At 26.6% G+C, this 13727-nt stretch overlaps 1 protein-coding gene across 4 annotated transcripts in view; it reads right to left on the reverse strand.

The window, feature by feature from the left end:
- Positions 1 to 403: 403 nt before the first annotated feature.
- Positions 404 to 13727, reverse strand: part of LOC145830290 (unconventional myosin-XVIIIa-like) — a 47811-nt gene continuing 34487 nt past the window's right edge. For all 4 annotated transcript variants that reach the window (XM_082938246.1, XM_082938247.1, XM_082938248.1 and 1 more), the window contains exons 29-43: positions 13318 to 13472; positions 12704 to 12827; positions 11591 to 11689; positions 11395 to 11473; positions 11200 to 11333; positions 6120 to 6271; positions 5928 to 6021; positions 5738 to 5851; positions 5348 to 5548; positions 5163 to 5243; positions 5003 to 5059; positions 3483 to 3668; positions 2818 to 2904; positions 2526 to 2653; positions 404 to 837 (exon numbers count right to left, since the gene is read on the reverse strand). In XM_082938246.1, the coding sequence (XP_082794372.1) occupies positions 804 to 837; positions 2526 to 2653; positions 2818 to 2904; positions 3483 to 3668; positions 5003 to 5059; positions 5163 to 5243; positions 5348 to 5548; positions 5738 to 5851; positions 5928 to 6021; positions 6120 to 6271; positions 11200 to 11333; positions 11395 to 11473; positions 11591 to 11689; positions 12704 to 12827; positions 13318 to 13472 (1725 nt within the window). In that variant the 3' untranslated portion in view covers positions 404 to 803. The remainder of the gene's footprint in view (positions 838 to 2525; positions 2654 to 2817; positions 2905 to 3482; positions 3669 to 5002; positions 5060 to 5162; positions 5244 to 5347; positions 5549 to 5737; positions 5852 to 5927; positions 6022 to 6119; positions 6272 to 11199; positions 11334 to 11394; positions 11474 to 11590; positions 11690 to 12703; positions 12828 to 13317; positions 13473 to 13727) is intronic.

Genomic DNA, 13727 nt, shown 5'->3' on the forward strand with positions numbered 1-13727 from the left:
TTCAGTTAATTTTTTGCTAAGTTATGCAGCTTTTGTTTAACGGTCAACTACAATTAAATGTGAAAAAGATTTTATTATTCGTTTTGTTCTCACATCAATTAAAGTGTTGTTTTTGAACTTTTAATATAGTTATATACCCAAAACATTTTGATTATATTAGTTTTTTCAAAAACAAAATGCAATAAATGTTTTAAATATTTTTATTTTTGGAACTATTAAACATTTTAACTTTATTAAAACTAAATGTTTTATATAAGGTTTATATATTTATACGATACTTTCTACACGGGTAAAACAGAACGATTTGCTGTTGAGAAAGATATTTCATCATGATATATTAAGCGTAAACTTATTAATTAGAACTAAATATAAAGTATTTACTAATACGTGTTATATGAATTAAAATAAGCAATAAAATGTTTTATTTTTAAAAAGAAATTACGAAAACGATAATAAATTGAAGATGTCAGTACACCAAGCAAAAGTAACAGAAAGCTGTAATATGAATGTATAATATGGCATAAAATTATTAAAAAATCAAACTCTTTAAAATACCGTCGATAAAAATCCTTGAGTCGTAAGAAGAAACATAAAGCTAACGTTTTTCTAAGGCACACATTTTATTTAAAAAAAAACTATTTAGAAAAACATTAATTTAACATGGAACAATCAATATATATTATATATTTTCTTAAACTTTGAAAAAATCTTCAAGTATCAGAAGCATTAAAATCATCATTTCGTAGCAAGTCAGAACACAGTACTTTTCTTCCATCTAAACTCGAACCACCCAGCACTTTATTTCATATTTCTTCATTGGCAAAGCTGGAGCTTTTGCTGTATAAAGAAAATATATTATTGTTTTGTTACTAAAATATTACTACTTGCGTTAAACGAGTGCTATAAAAATCTGTTAAGATAAACAAAGCTAATTAATAAAAAGTAGCATATTACATACAAGTTGGTAAGTGAACTATTTGGGAAGAAGCAAATTTTTTAGCAGACTAAACAAAAATCTTTTTATTATAAACTTTTATGTTATCATTACTATGTTTACGACATAAAAATACATCATGTAGTTTTTAAGGTCATAGGGACAATTACATTAAATAAGCTAAATCTTTTTTATATATTTGATTTAACAATTAACTTTATTAAAAAATAAACAACGAAAATATTGAAAGTATAAAGTAAGATGATTATGAAACGTTTTTCACTGTTTACATATAGTGGGCTTTAAAAACTTTATAACATCTTAAACGTTACTTCTCATTACAATTTATAGATAATATGATTATGGATACTTGATACGTGCATATGATTTCAGACTAAAATTTCTGTTGATTGACGCAATATAGGGATTAAAATCAAATTTGTGGTAGACTTATTTTCTAAAAACTTTGAAAACAAAATTAAATCATAAAAGAGTTAAAGTTCAAGACTTTGATTAAGTATAATTTCTATTTAAACTGCATAAAAAGAGTTTAAACTTTTATTTTAAATTTAAGTAAATATATCCAGTACAAACACAATACTTTTGTTTTAATTTCAAGGCAAGCACAAAACAGTATCTATTTGTATCACAAACAAAACATTGACTGTAATATCAGATAAATTTCAGCTTGATTTCATCAAGCCTGTGTTATGAAAGCAAACTTGGTGTGTGCGCACTTTTTTGCCTACTACGGCGCTTCTAACCGATACATAAGTTTGATCGAAAAGATGCACTTCCGCTTTGGCGGCGCATTAATCAAAAAGTATTTTTTGTGGCGAAAACAAATTTGCGGTGGTAACATGAAAACACGGCACGTCATGTGATCCGGTGGTTTGCAATGGCAATCTGGTTACAGCGGCTTTTCTGTATGTTATTTGCTGCGTCTTCGTGTGGAGCATTTAGTAAAAAAGACGTCAAAACTAGAGATGTTTCGAATCGTACGTCACAAAATGTAAAATTGATGACATTTTTTTATGCTAAAAACTTACTTTTACAACGAAATTATAGCAGTGAAACAATAAATTTTATAGCTTTTGTTTACAATCACCCGTAAACGAATTAAACGATGTTCCATAGCTATAAAGTTTCGGGTCAATAACTTCATTTCGAACAAAGAAAAGTTTAGTTTTTACGGTTAGGATACAAACAAAAGAGTATGTAAAAGATTAAAGTTAAATATCAATTTATTAGTTGAAATTGATACATTTTACATTTATAGAATATTATTATAAAAATACATTTACGAATATTTAGCAATGTTACAATTTTTAAAACATCTCTTTTAAAACCAAAAATACTATTATCTTTAACTTAGTTTAAATATCATAAATTTTATAGTTCACAACAAAATAAACTTCAATTTTTGAGATTACCAACAGTAATCATAGCTTTTAACTCTAATACGCTTTTTAACATGATAAAAGAAATTATAAAACATTTGTTTTTTTTTGAAATTAAATAGCTATTTATTACTTTAAACTAAATAAAACATCTTCATAAATATTAAAATAATGTTTATGAACATCACAACCTGGAAACAGAGGGGATTCTACTACCTCTATGACTACCCCTGCTGTACAAATCCTCACAGTCGCTATCTTCGCTGTCATTGGACGAATACACATCGACATCGCTATCTTCAAACTGCTCTAGTGTTATCTGTTGTTAACATTTGTATGTGAAACTATTACTAAACATCATAATATCATGTGTTTTATTGAAAGTTATAACATGCAAAAAGTATAGTAACACTTATTTTAAAGTTTCAAAAAAAAAAGCTTAATATTAAGTATTTTGTTAATATTGTATTTTTATTATCGTACTTGTAAGTTGTCAATTCTCCTAAATGCCAATTTTAAGTCGGACTGGAGACTTTCAATCTGGCTCCTACTTTCTTCAAGTTCCATTTCCTGCAAAATTAAGGTTGTAAGTAAATTTTTTTTGTAATCTTAGTGAAGCTCTTACCAAAAAGGTTGCACTAATTGATGTAACAACAAACGAGAGTGTTAAGCTTTCATCTATTTAAAGAATTTCACAATTAGTTAACTCTAATCGGTTTTAAGTTATTTTAATTGATTAAGAGCATTTTAAAGGTTGATTTACCCCACTCTTGGAATAGTCAAACAGATTTAAAAAAATTCTAATTAAAAGTCAATCATCAGCAATGGTTGCACGTTGATTGCCTTTTAATTTAAAGCAAACAAATTTGTATTGCAAAACGAGCACTTGTAGCTCAGAAATAAATAGATATTTTTATCGAAATTTACACACAAAACAATGATTAAATATTATGAATAGATTAGCTATTATTGTTAGAAGTTTAAATAACAGTTGATGTTACTATTTTGAACAATGAATTTATAAAAATATCAAATACTAAACTTAAACAAAAATCAAAGTTTGAAACATATCAAACTATAATTTTTTTTCAAAGCGTAAAAAACAAGTGATATAGGAATTCATGAACTAATACAAAACATGAACGAACAAATCGCGTGTTCTTATGCTGGCAATCGTGCTGCTTCTTGACAAGCACTTCCTGTTCCTCCCTGCCGTCCCTGAGCATCTTGTTCAGCTTCTTCACTTGCTCCCTCTCCCTCGTCACCGCCTGCTGCTGCGCCTGCTTGTCGTTCGCAAGTCGCTCGTTCGCCTCCTTCAACCGCGTCACTTGCACCTGAACCACTTATTCAGTCAGGTGTCGTCAACAAAACAAATTATGTGAATCGTAGGGTGGATCTAAACAACTTAAACAATTAACAATTATCAGTTTTTATTACAAATCTCTTCTAAAGGATGTAAATATCAGTTACGTTTGTTTTACGTTTAGTTGCAATTGTTTTGTGTTTCATTGAAACCTGTCACAAAATTTCTACAGCTTTAAAAGTTTTTAATAATCAAAAGCTCACTACAGCAGTGTGAGATTGCGAAAATATATGTGTGGAAAATAAAAAGAATATGGAAGAAAATTGTTTTTTTATTTTTATATATAATTATTAATTTATTAAATACTGTTGAATGGTGTGCGCCCGCGATTCGTGTGTAAAATCAAACTTAATTTTTCTTGAGTTAGAAAAAAAGTCAAATATTATTCTTAACAACTAAAGTTAAACAACGAGTGCAAATACTTGTTAGTTTATTAATAAAATTGCTAGCAATGATGTTTAAGGTAAATAATTTTTGAGTATCATTTGTTGTACTAACATTAGCATGCACAGTACTTACAACAATAGAAAAAACAGCTTTAATGCTTTACCAAGAAAAAACCTTAACGTTTCTACTAAAAACATAAACTTTTCAATTTGAGCCATTGTCAAAAGCTATTGTATCACCACACATTCGCAGCGTTTTCTTAACATTTGACAATAAACTAAAGTAATTTAAAGAATTCAATTTATTCGAAAACTTTTTAATTGATCAGCGCTTTATAACAATGTTTTATTGCTTTTCGCAATATACTTGTGTCTAGACACATTTCATTTCAATTTAACCACACACACACATTTATGGCTTAAAAACTGAAAGGAGTCTCAGGCAAGCTGTTATGTTGACGGACAATTGTGTGAAATTAACTGTGTCAAGCTGCCACGCATCGGTGCTCGTTCAATTAAACTTGAGCAATCAGCTACACCCCAAAACCAAACCCTTTAAATTGGCAATCCGTCAAATTAGCGAGATAAATCAAATAGCTAGCTGACAGCAAGGCCTTATATCTTTGGATGAATAGGAATAAATAGTAATAAATCTGGCTATTAGGTAACTTATCACAGCTTACTTATGAGTTTAAAATTAATGCTTTAATTTAATTTTGATTTATAATTACTGTTTACTATTTACTTGTGATTTTTTAATTAGTAACTTGCGTTACAAACAATTTTTAAGTTGATTAAATAAAGACTAACATTTTATTTACTAAAATAATACTTGTACAATTATTTAAAAAATAATTAATAAGCGAGGTAAAATTTTATGCCAAAATTGAAATAAGTAAATTTTGAAAATCTGACTAACCTCAAACCTTCTACTTGTTGTCTTGTGAAAGTCTAGTTTCGTTTCTAGATCTTTTGCCTAAATGAGACAAACAGTTTTAAAAATACTCTGAATATCTGTTGGTCTAGTGTATACTTAAATAAATTGAACGTTAAAAATAAAACCATTCATAGTAACAAACTTTATTTTCCAGTCGTTTATAGTTTTCTTTGTCGAAGAGGACTGATTCCATGTTTTCAATTTGGTTTTCCAAATCAGTTACCTGTTAAATTTTTATACATATATGAAATTGTGTGAAGCGTATATGTAATTGGTAAAATAAACTTAACTTAATTACCATTTTATCAACACTGTGAAACAACAAACTTTTTCAGCAAGTTCATCCTTCTCAGTGGTAACCTGATCGAGTTGGATGCCAACTTCAGTGAGTTGCGACGAAACCTGATTGTTGTTCGCGATCAGCTGCTTGTACTTGGCCTGCATCTCACTCGTGTCTTCCCTGTCTTCATCCATCTGATTGGTCAGTGTTTGCACTTGCTGCTGCAGGTTCGAAACACGACACTCGGCCTGGTTTGTAGATGTTAGTGATTAAAAGCATTATGACTTGAAATACATAATTGAAAACAAAATTTATAAGTATCAAGAATAAAAACAATCAAAATTAGTTGTATTGGACTAGTAGATGCTAGCTTTATAATTGGATTAGTAAAAATGTTTTAAGTTTTAAAAATGTGTTTTATAAAATAATTGACAAACTTCTTGTTTTAATTTATGCGATTCTTCTAGTTGAATCTGCAAATCCTCGATTTCTAACGACATGACTTTCTTTGATTTCATGGCAGCCGTGCATTTATACTCTGATTCTTCCAGCTGTAAGAGAATAAATTTGTTGTATAACTCTAGTATCAAACTATTCTATCAAAAAGTAAATTGAAAAAACACTTACCTCAGTTTTCAGCTGCTTTATTTGCTGCTTACCGACATTATTTGTTTTCAAATGGTCTATCATCGACTGCGCATCGTTAAAGAGTGTTTTGTACCTTGATATTTAAACAACGTTGTAAATTCTAACAATTAAAATTAAATATTAAAAATTATGTTTAATTTTTAAGTTTTTCTTAATTTGAAAAATATTAACCTCTTAATATCTTTTCTGAGTGCTTTTTCCTGCTCTTTTCCGACATTCTGTGATTTCAGGTCAAATAGCTGCTGTTCGAGTTGCCTCTTCTGCTTAGTGATTGAGCTTCTTTCAACTTCAACGTCTTCTAACTGCTCTTCCAACGACTTCATCTGTTGATGGTTGAGTTATTTTGTATTCAGTTGCAAGTGTTTAGTCGAATGTATAAGTTTGTAGTTAGTCAGACTATTAAGTAAATTTAATTTTTTAAATTAAGATAAAAAAGGTTCTAGTTGATAGAAACTGAGTGCTGCAATCACAATAAGAAACCTATAAAAAATACCTAAAATTTATACCACCACGAAAAACAAAAATTTAATATAGTGGATAGATAAAACAGATGTTTTAGATTTACGAGGAACACAATGAGCATAAAACATATAGACATTAATTTTGTAGTCAGTTCATTTGACAGTGTCTAGAAAAAATTGCCGACAAAAACGATTAACGTTCAGACAAAAAGTGAGTAAGAAGGCATTTACCTTGTAATTTGTAATTGGGAGAATCAAGTAATGTAATTTGTACGGTAGAAGTTATAAAACATTTGAATTTTGTAAATAATAATGCTTAAAATTTTAGTTATTAGAAATGTTGAAATCATAATATCCAAACGAAACACAATCGTTAAAACATAAAAAAAAAAGTTGTTTAGTTTAACACAAAGAAACGTTGTTGGCTGAATAAAGTGCTTGAAAAGTTAGTATTATGTTAATTAATTAAACTTTAGTATGACTATTACAAAAAAGTTTTTCAAGCTGTTTTAATCATTACTTATTGCCTTTTATACACTGTAAAAATTAAGATAAAAAACTAAAATGCTGAAAATATAGCAAGCAACAAGATAAAAATACACCTTGAACTTGAAACAATAGTAGCAACCGGTAATTACTTAAACGCTCCGGTAAATTTTGACTACCGGCCAAAAATACAAGCGTACTCCGGTTTTGTCACTGTAGACAAATTAAAAATTTGCTACTGTTTTTAGTGTGCGCAAAAATAGAATACAATCAAAATACTAAAAAGTTTTCATTTTAATTAAAAGTACATAATTGCAGGTTTAAACCATAATCTCAAAAAACAAAACCCTAAAGATTGCAAGACTAAAAAAGGTTTGACAAAAACTTTCAAGGTAAATATGATGTTTTTACATCAACCAAAGCAGGAAAAATATACCACACTGATCTCATGTTCAAAAGGTAAATTAAGTGCGTTTTATGCGAGTAAACAAAGTTTAAAAGTTCAACCATACAGCTCAATCCGTTCTAAAGTCAGATTAGAATAGAAATTTCAGCGGAGAGCGCAGCTTTAAGTCGAATTTAAATGTACGGTTAATAAAATTTGAGTGGATGAAACACGGCCACTTTGAAGCACTTAATAGACATGATGAAAAGGTACTAATAAAACAATTACATGCCCTGTTGAGTTCTCTGTAAACATACTTTACCTGTGCTCAAATATAACTTACTACTTGAGAAAGAGAGGCAAAAGGCTTTTAATGAAAATTTTTCAAGATGTAGTTGTTTTTGATTGAACACACACCAATATGCATGAGATAGTTACGTAATTAAGAACAACTATGTGCACTTATGTTAAAACATATTTATTTTATTATGTTTGAAAATAAAACAAAGCAACTAAAAGTTAAATATGTAAAACAAAAGTGAATACAAAAAAATAACTAAAGATTTTAATCTCTTTTATTTTATGTAAATATAGTACTAAAAGAAGTCGTTCTGAATGTTAATTAAAATGTGTGCACAACAAAGTTATTATGTAAACAACCTATTTTATTTCAATTGTCACTTTAAGCGGTGGTTACTGAGACTTAAGTTATGATCATTTTTCTGCATTTAAATGTTAAGTAAAAAAATAATAAAACTCCTTTTATTAAATTGGTAAAATTTATGCTTTAATTTATACTAAACGTATGCAAAACATTTTATAAATATTTTTCGACAATCTTTTTCAGCTTTTTGTACTCTGACAAAGCTGTTTATAACAAATTATTTTTTTTAAATTTAATCTAGTGCAAGGTAATAAAACACAAAACTTATAAAACAACTTTCATATAAATGCCATAAAAAAATCTTACACAAGCCCCTTGTAGAGTATTCATTTTGTTTGAATAGCTTCAATTAGTTAAAACCTATTATTTGCTTTTATTTTGATTTTATTAGTAAGACGAACCATTCGAAAACCTTACACTTAATTAACATTATGTATTTATTACTTTTCTTTAAATAAAATACAATAAAAAACTGAGTGTATGTTTATAATGAATAAATATGCAAAATCAATAAGTTTTTTTTTAAAGTTTTGTAAGTTTATATCGAGAAAAAAAACATTGAATTTTAATTCATAACTGTTGTATAACTCCTTCAAAGAATAAATATTTACAACATTATTTCATGTTGTTTTTTGTAATATAGAGAAAACTTATATTCATTCACCGAAAAACAAAACTTGAAATTTCCTCAAAACCTATACACATGTTTTAAGTTCATGTAACATATTTTGAAAGTTAATAAAAAGGTAATTTATAGGTAAATAACAATACCTATAAATTATTTCGAAGCTGTATATGTACATTAAATGGATCTTATTACTAAAAATAAAATTTAACAATCAAGAAGTTAGCCACCAAAAAAAAAAAAAGAGAAGATAAGTTTAAACAAATAAAATAATTTTTTACACCATTATTTTATATGTTTAAACTTATAAAAACGTTATGGACACGATTACTTTGAATTTTTTTCGTCTTTCTTCATGAGAAAATATCAACATGAAAAAATACTTGTAAATGATTTTATAGCTAGACATTATTACAACTATGCTGTCTAACCAAATGTGCGGTTGATAATATAGAGGTTGATTATACATATTTCGATTTTTTTAAATATTCGAACTATGCAGATTTCGCCACAATTTAAAAACCATATTTGCCTCATATATTTACAAATTTGATAATACTTCACAATACAAGGCAGTTTATCTTTTTTTAAATTGCTTTTAAAACCTATGGTTACTAACACTTTATTTTAGATATTTAAATCTAAATAAGACACATTTTTTATAGATTAAACGAAATTACATAAAAAGGTGTGTCTTTAGTGTAGTTAGATAAAAATTAAAACAAATATCTTCAAGTATGTTATTGGACCACAGTTTCCTGAACAAATAGACTTACTTTAAACAGATGACAGAGTGTCTTGAATGCTTTGAATATGGTGTATTTTACAATAAACATAAGTGTGTGTTTCTTTATTAAGTTCTAAGTACTAAAAAACAATCTTAAAAAACCAAAAAAATCTATAAATGTTTAAAGCACAAAATTCTTCTTTAAAACAAAATAGTTATATAAGCTAATTATTTACAAAAGAAAAGCAATCTTTACTTCAACCGCTAAATACATTCATGTTTCACGCAACTCAAAACTTGAGTTTAGTGTTTTGAAACTGTAGTTTTTATATGATGTTTGTTTGTTTTATAACTTAAAGTATCTGGACTAATTTATACTATTATTGATCATATTTAAAAATTAATATTTAACTATCTAGCTTTTAAGTATTTATGTCAAAAAATTAAAATATTCAGAAAAAACAGAATTACAAAATGTAAAACTTAATTCTAATTTACTTAAAATACTGCCCAAACATTTATCGTACTATCATACTTTTTAAGCGAGTTTAAATCAAATAAATAACTTACTTTTCCCTAAAAAATTTAAACGATAAAGAAAGGTTTACATCTGGAAACAAAAAAAAGCTCAAAATATTGATTTTGAAATTTCACTAATAAGTAAAATAAATAAGACTTAATGGCATTAAGTTATACTCTTATCAACAACTTAATTGTTAAAGCGAAATTTTAAAAACCAAATAATTATGTCAAAACGAAGGTTACGAACTTACTAAGCCGAATTAATTGTAATAATCGCATTTAGATATTTACACTGATACCAATCGCAGCTAGAAATACAACAACGTTAATTTATAAGTTTTTATCCCTAAAACTTGCTATATGGCTATTCAGAATTTTAGAATATCGCTGTTTTCGTAGTGGTATTAAATCATATGTACCAATGCTCCGGTAATTTTAATATTTTTTTACTAAATTAATTATATTTTTAAATTAATCAACAAACCTTGATTATTTTATTTTTAATTATGTAGTTTGAAATACACAGATAAACAATTTGTTATACAAATTAAAAGGCTTTAACAATGTTTCACTATCTATCAATAATAAAATATTATAATACATTTTCAAACATTCTAAAAAATTAAGTTGAAAATTTTTAAAGAGTTTTTCCTACATTTTAAGTTTCACAACTTAAAGCAATTAAAATTATTGCTGTGCTTTAAGAAACCGTTCACGTAAATTACAGTAAAAGTTGAAAATAGCATTGTACTTGTTACATAAAATATTTCATAGAAGGAGAGTAACATAAAATTATTATTAGTTACAAAATTTAAAAAAGACGCACTTTAGAAAAATATTACTAGTTAAGGATCTTACGAGCCAGATATCTCAATAACTTCAGAACTAAAAAAGTTTACTTGAAGTTTCGCAATTTTTTGTTAACTTTATATACTTTTACTGTTAAGGTCCGCTAGTTTTCATAGAGTGAAAACATTCAGCACTGCTTCGCTAATGCAGCAAGTTATCGGTGACAATGAGAGATTAATTCATCATTATCAAATTTAAGTATAAGATTACAGCTTTATCAATTCATTGACCGTACAGACGCAATCTCAATTTTCAACTTTAAAGTAAGAATTAAATTAACTGGCCCGAAATAGTTGTTTACAACTGTCAATAAAAACTCTATGGAGACATTTCATGAACTAAACTTTGTTTGTATTTCAAACATGACAGGGTTGCTAGTACTTTGGTTGATATGTTAAGGAACGTCAATTAAACGTTTTCAGTGATCATTAATCGTTTACATATAGCTTATACGTAGAAAGACTTCAACTAAACTACCGAAAACTTACTGTACAAAATATTTTCAAGCATTTTTCATAAATTGTTAACAAACTTTCTTGATGTGGTTCTGCCTCGTCTCCTCATACTCATCGTCTTTAGACTGGATCTCCCTGTTGTGGTTTGTCTTCAGCTGATCTATTTGCATCTCAAATCTCTCTTTCGTGTGTTGCAAGTTTTGTATCGTTCCTGTGTTGATAAAATGGTAAAACTAATTACTTGTCAAGATAAAAATAAACAAATTCAGTACCAGCTTGTTCGTCCAATTCTTCTTCTTGGTCTGAAATCTTCTCTTCCAATTCTCTCAACTTTTTCTTTAGTTTATTAACCTGCAAAAAATCTTATTTTATCACCTTTACAAACTAATAACTCGAAATAAATTATGATTAAATTCTTTTTATATAAAACAAAGAATAATGTGAAATAAACAAAACACGAAAACTAACATTGTTTTTGTCATCAGAATCTTTTATGTCTTTTTCGTCTAGCTCTTCCTCAATAACTTTTATTCTGTTTTTTAACAAATCAACTTCCTCCATTTTTTCCTTGATTTTTAATAAAAAATTGTAAAACTTTGTTTATATAATTTATTTGCTTATAAATTATAAAAATATATTGTTCAGTCAAAATAAGTGAAAAGTTTATGGATCTTTTAACTTAAACTTTTTTGCCTAAATTTCAACACAGAAAGTATCAAATGCTAATTTATCTTTGTTACTATATATTAAAAATCTAATAGAAAAATTTATTTTTATATGATTTTTTTTGGCTTTCCATAACAAGTTTAACTTATATGAACTGTTCTGAGAAAATAAATTCACAAAATACTAAACATATAGCTGAAAAATCAAGTTAATTAAAATATTCAAACATTTCTGTAATTAATATTTATTACAAGATATAAAGTTAGTTCATAGAATAAAAAGTTTATGAATACAACAAATTAAAAATAAGTTTAAAATAATCAAAACATAAATACCTAATCTAGTCTTGTTTACTTCTTATAACTTTTAATATATATAACTAAGCAAAATTACGTTAATGATACGTTCTTTATTGTGTTACTATTACACTTTCAAGTTTAAACGTGTAAAGTTAAACAAACTTTCCCTTTAATGATTTAATACAACATAGCTTATTTTGAATATAAACTTAGGTTTAAAAACTTAAGTCTATAATTACATACGTATTAGAATTTTTATAAATAATAATTTATTTAAATTTAATTTAAGGATTTTTAAAACTTTCAAAAAAAAAATTAATTATACTGCTTTGTTTTTATAACTGTAGAACTTTTAAGCTCAAAAGCAGAAATAAAGCACCAACACTTATAAAGTTTTGCTACTTTCTTAACTAAATGTTAATAAAAATTCTAATGAAAATATAACTTAAAAAGTTTTGATATTTCTATTAAGTAAAAAATAATAAAAATACTTCATTTGCTTTGTTGTTATATTTTTAGTCTATACTTTTGCCTAACAATTTTTAAATATTTAAATTAAGCTGACTAAAAATAAGCTTTACTGATACTTTAAAATTATCTTTAAAACAAAACTAACTTCCAATTCTTTCTTAATATTTTCGTTATCAAACAAATATTTGTCTTTTTCCCGTTGTAAACTGTCCCTCATATTTTTCAGTTCCGAAATTTCTTTGTTTAATGAACTTATTTCACCGTCTATTCTGTTGAAATGTAGAAGTTTTATTTTTTTCCAAAATAACTAATACACTTCAACTTTAAATATTTAAAAACTTAGACTAGGTTCGTTTGTAAATTTTAAAAACAGAAAATTCATATGACAAAAATATCTCCTCAGGGTTAATCAAGCCATATAACACTGGTGAGTATAAAAGCTGGAAATATAATGTTTGGTTCCACTTGCTTATTACAATTCATGAGCATTTTGAAAAAAAAAACTGTAGCCTTCTTATCTTTAGAAGTTGTGAATTGCAAAAAAAAATATTTAGCTTTTTACAAAAAGTCACAAAAAATGTGTAACTTTTTTGTTTTAAGTAAGTATATGAAAAAGTAAAACAAAGATTATGTTAATACAAACAAATACAAAAAATATAATTTGCTATAAAAAATGAGTGAAAAATTTTAACACAAAGTAAACTTATTTTAATTTAATTCATAAAAAACTTTTATGGGATTAAAAAATATATTATAAACTTTCTTTGCTTCTTTTCCAAATCATGATTTTTCATCGTAATTTCTTCATTGTTTATTTTCAAATCACCAAGCTCATTTTGAAGTTTGGTTATTTTCTTCTTATTTGATTGACTTATTCTGATTTCTTCGTCCATCTCTTCATTTGTTTGTATCAACTGAAATTTTTATTTAAGTGCTCTGTAAAAAAATATCCAACAAATACAGTTGTTCTGTAAATTTTCTAACATAAATTTTTGTTCGAAAAATTGGCAAGGAACTTAAAAGCTTTTATTCAAAATTTTTGTTCAAGATTTTTTCCTGAGTCGAAAACCTATACTTTTTGTTTTTTGAAATATATACAATTCACTCGACAACTTTCAAAAGGTATCAAATTAGGACAATATATATTTTTTCTCTTTCTTTTAAAATGT

Source organism: Thalia democratica, chromosome 2 (genome assembly GCF_965202585.1).
Source record: "Thalia democratica chromosome 2, ktThaDemo2.hap1.1, whole genome shotgun sequence".
Taxonomy (NCBI): Eukaryota; Metazoa; Chordata; class Thaliacea; order Salpida; family Salpidae; genus Thalia; species Thalia democratica.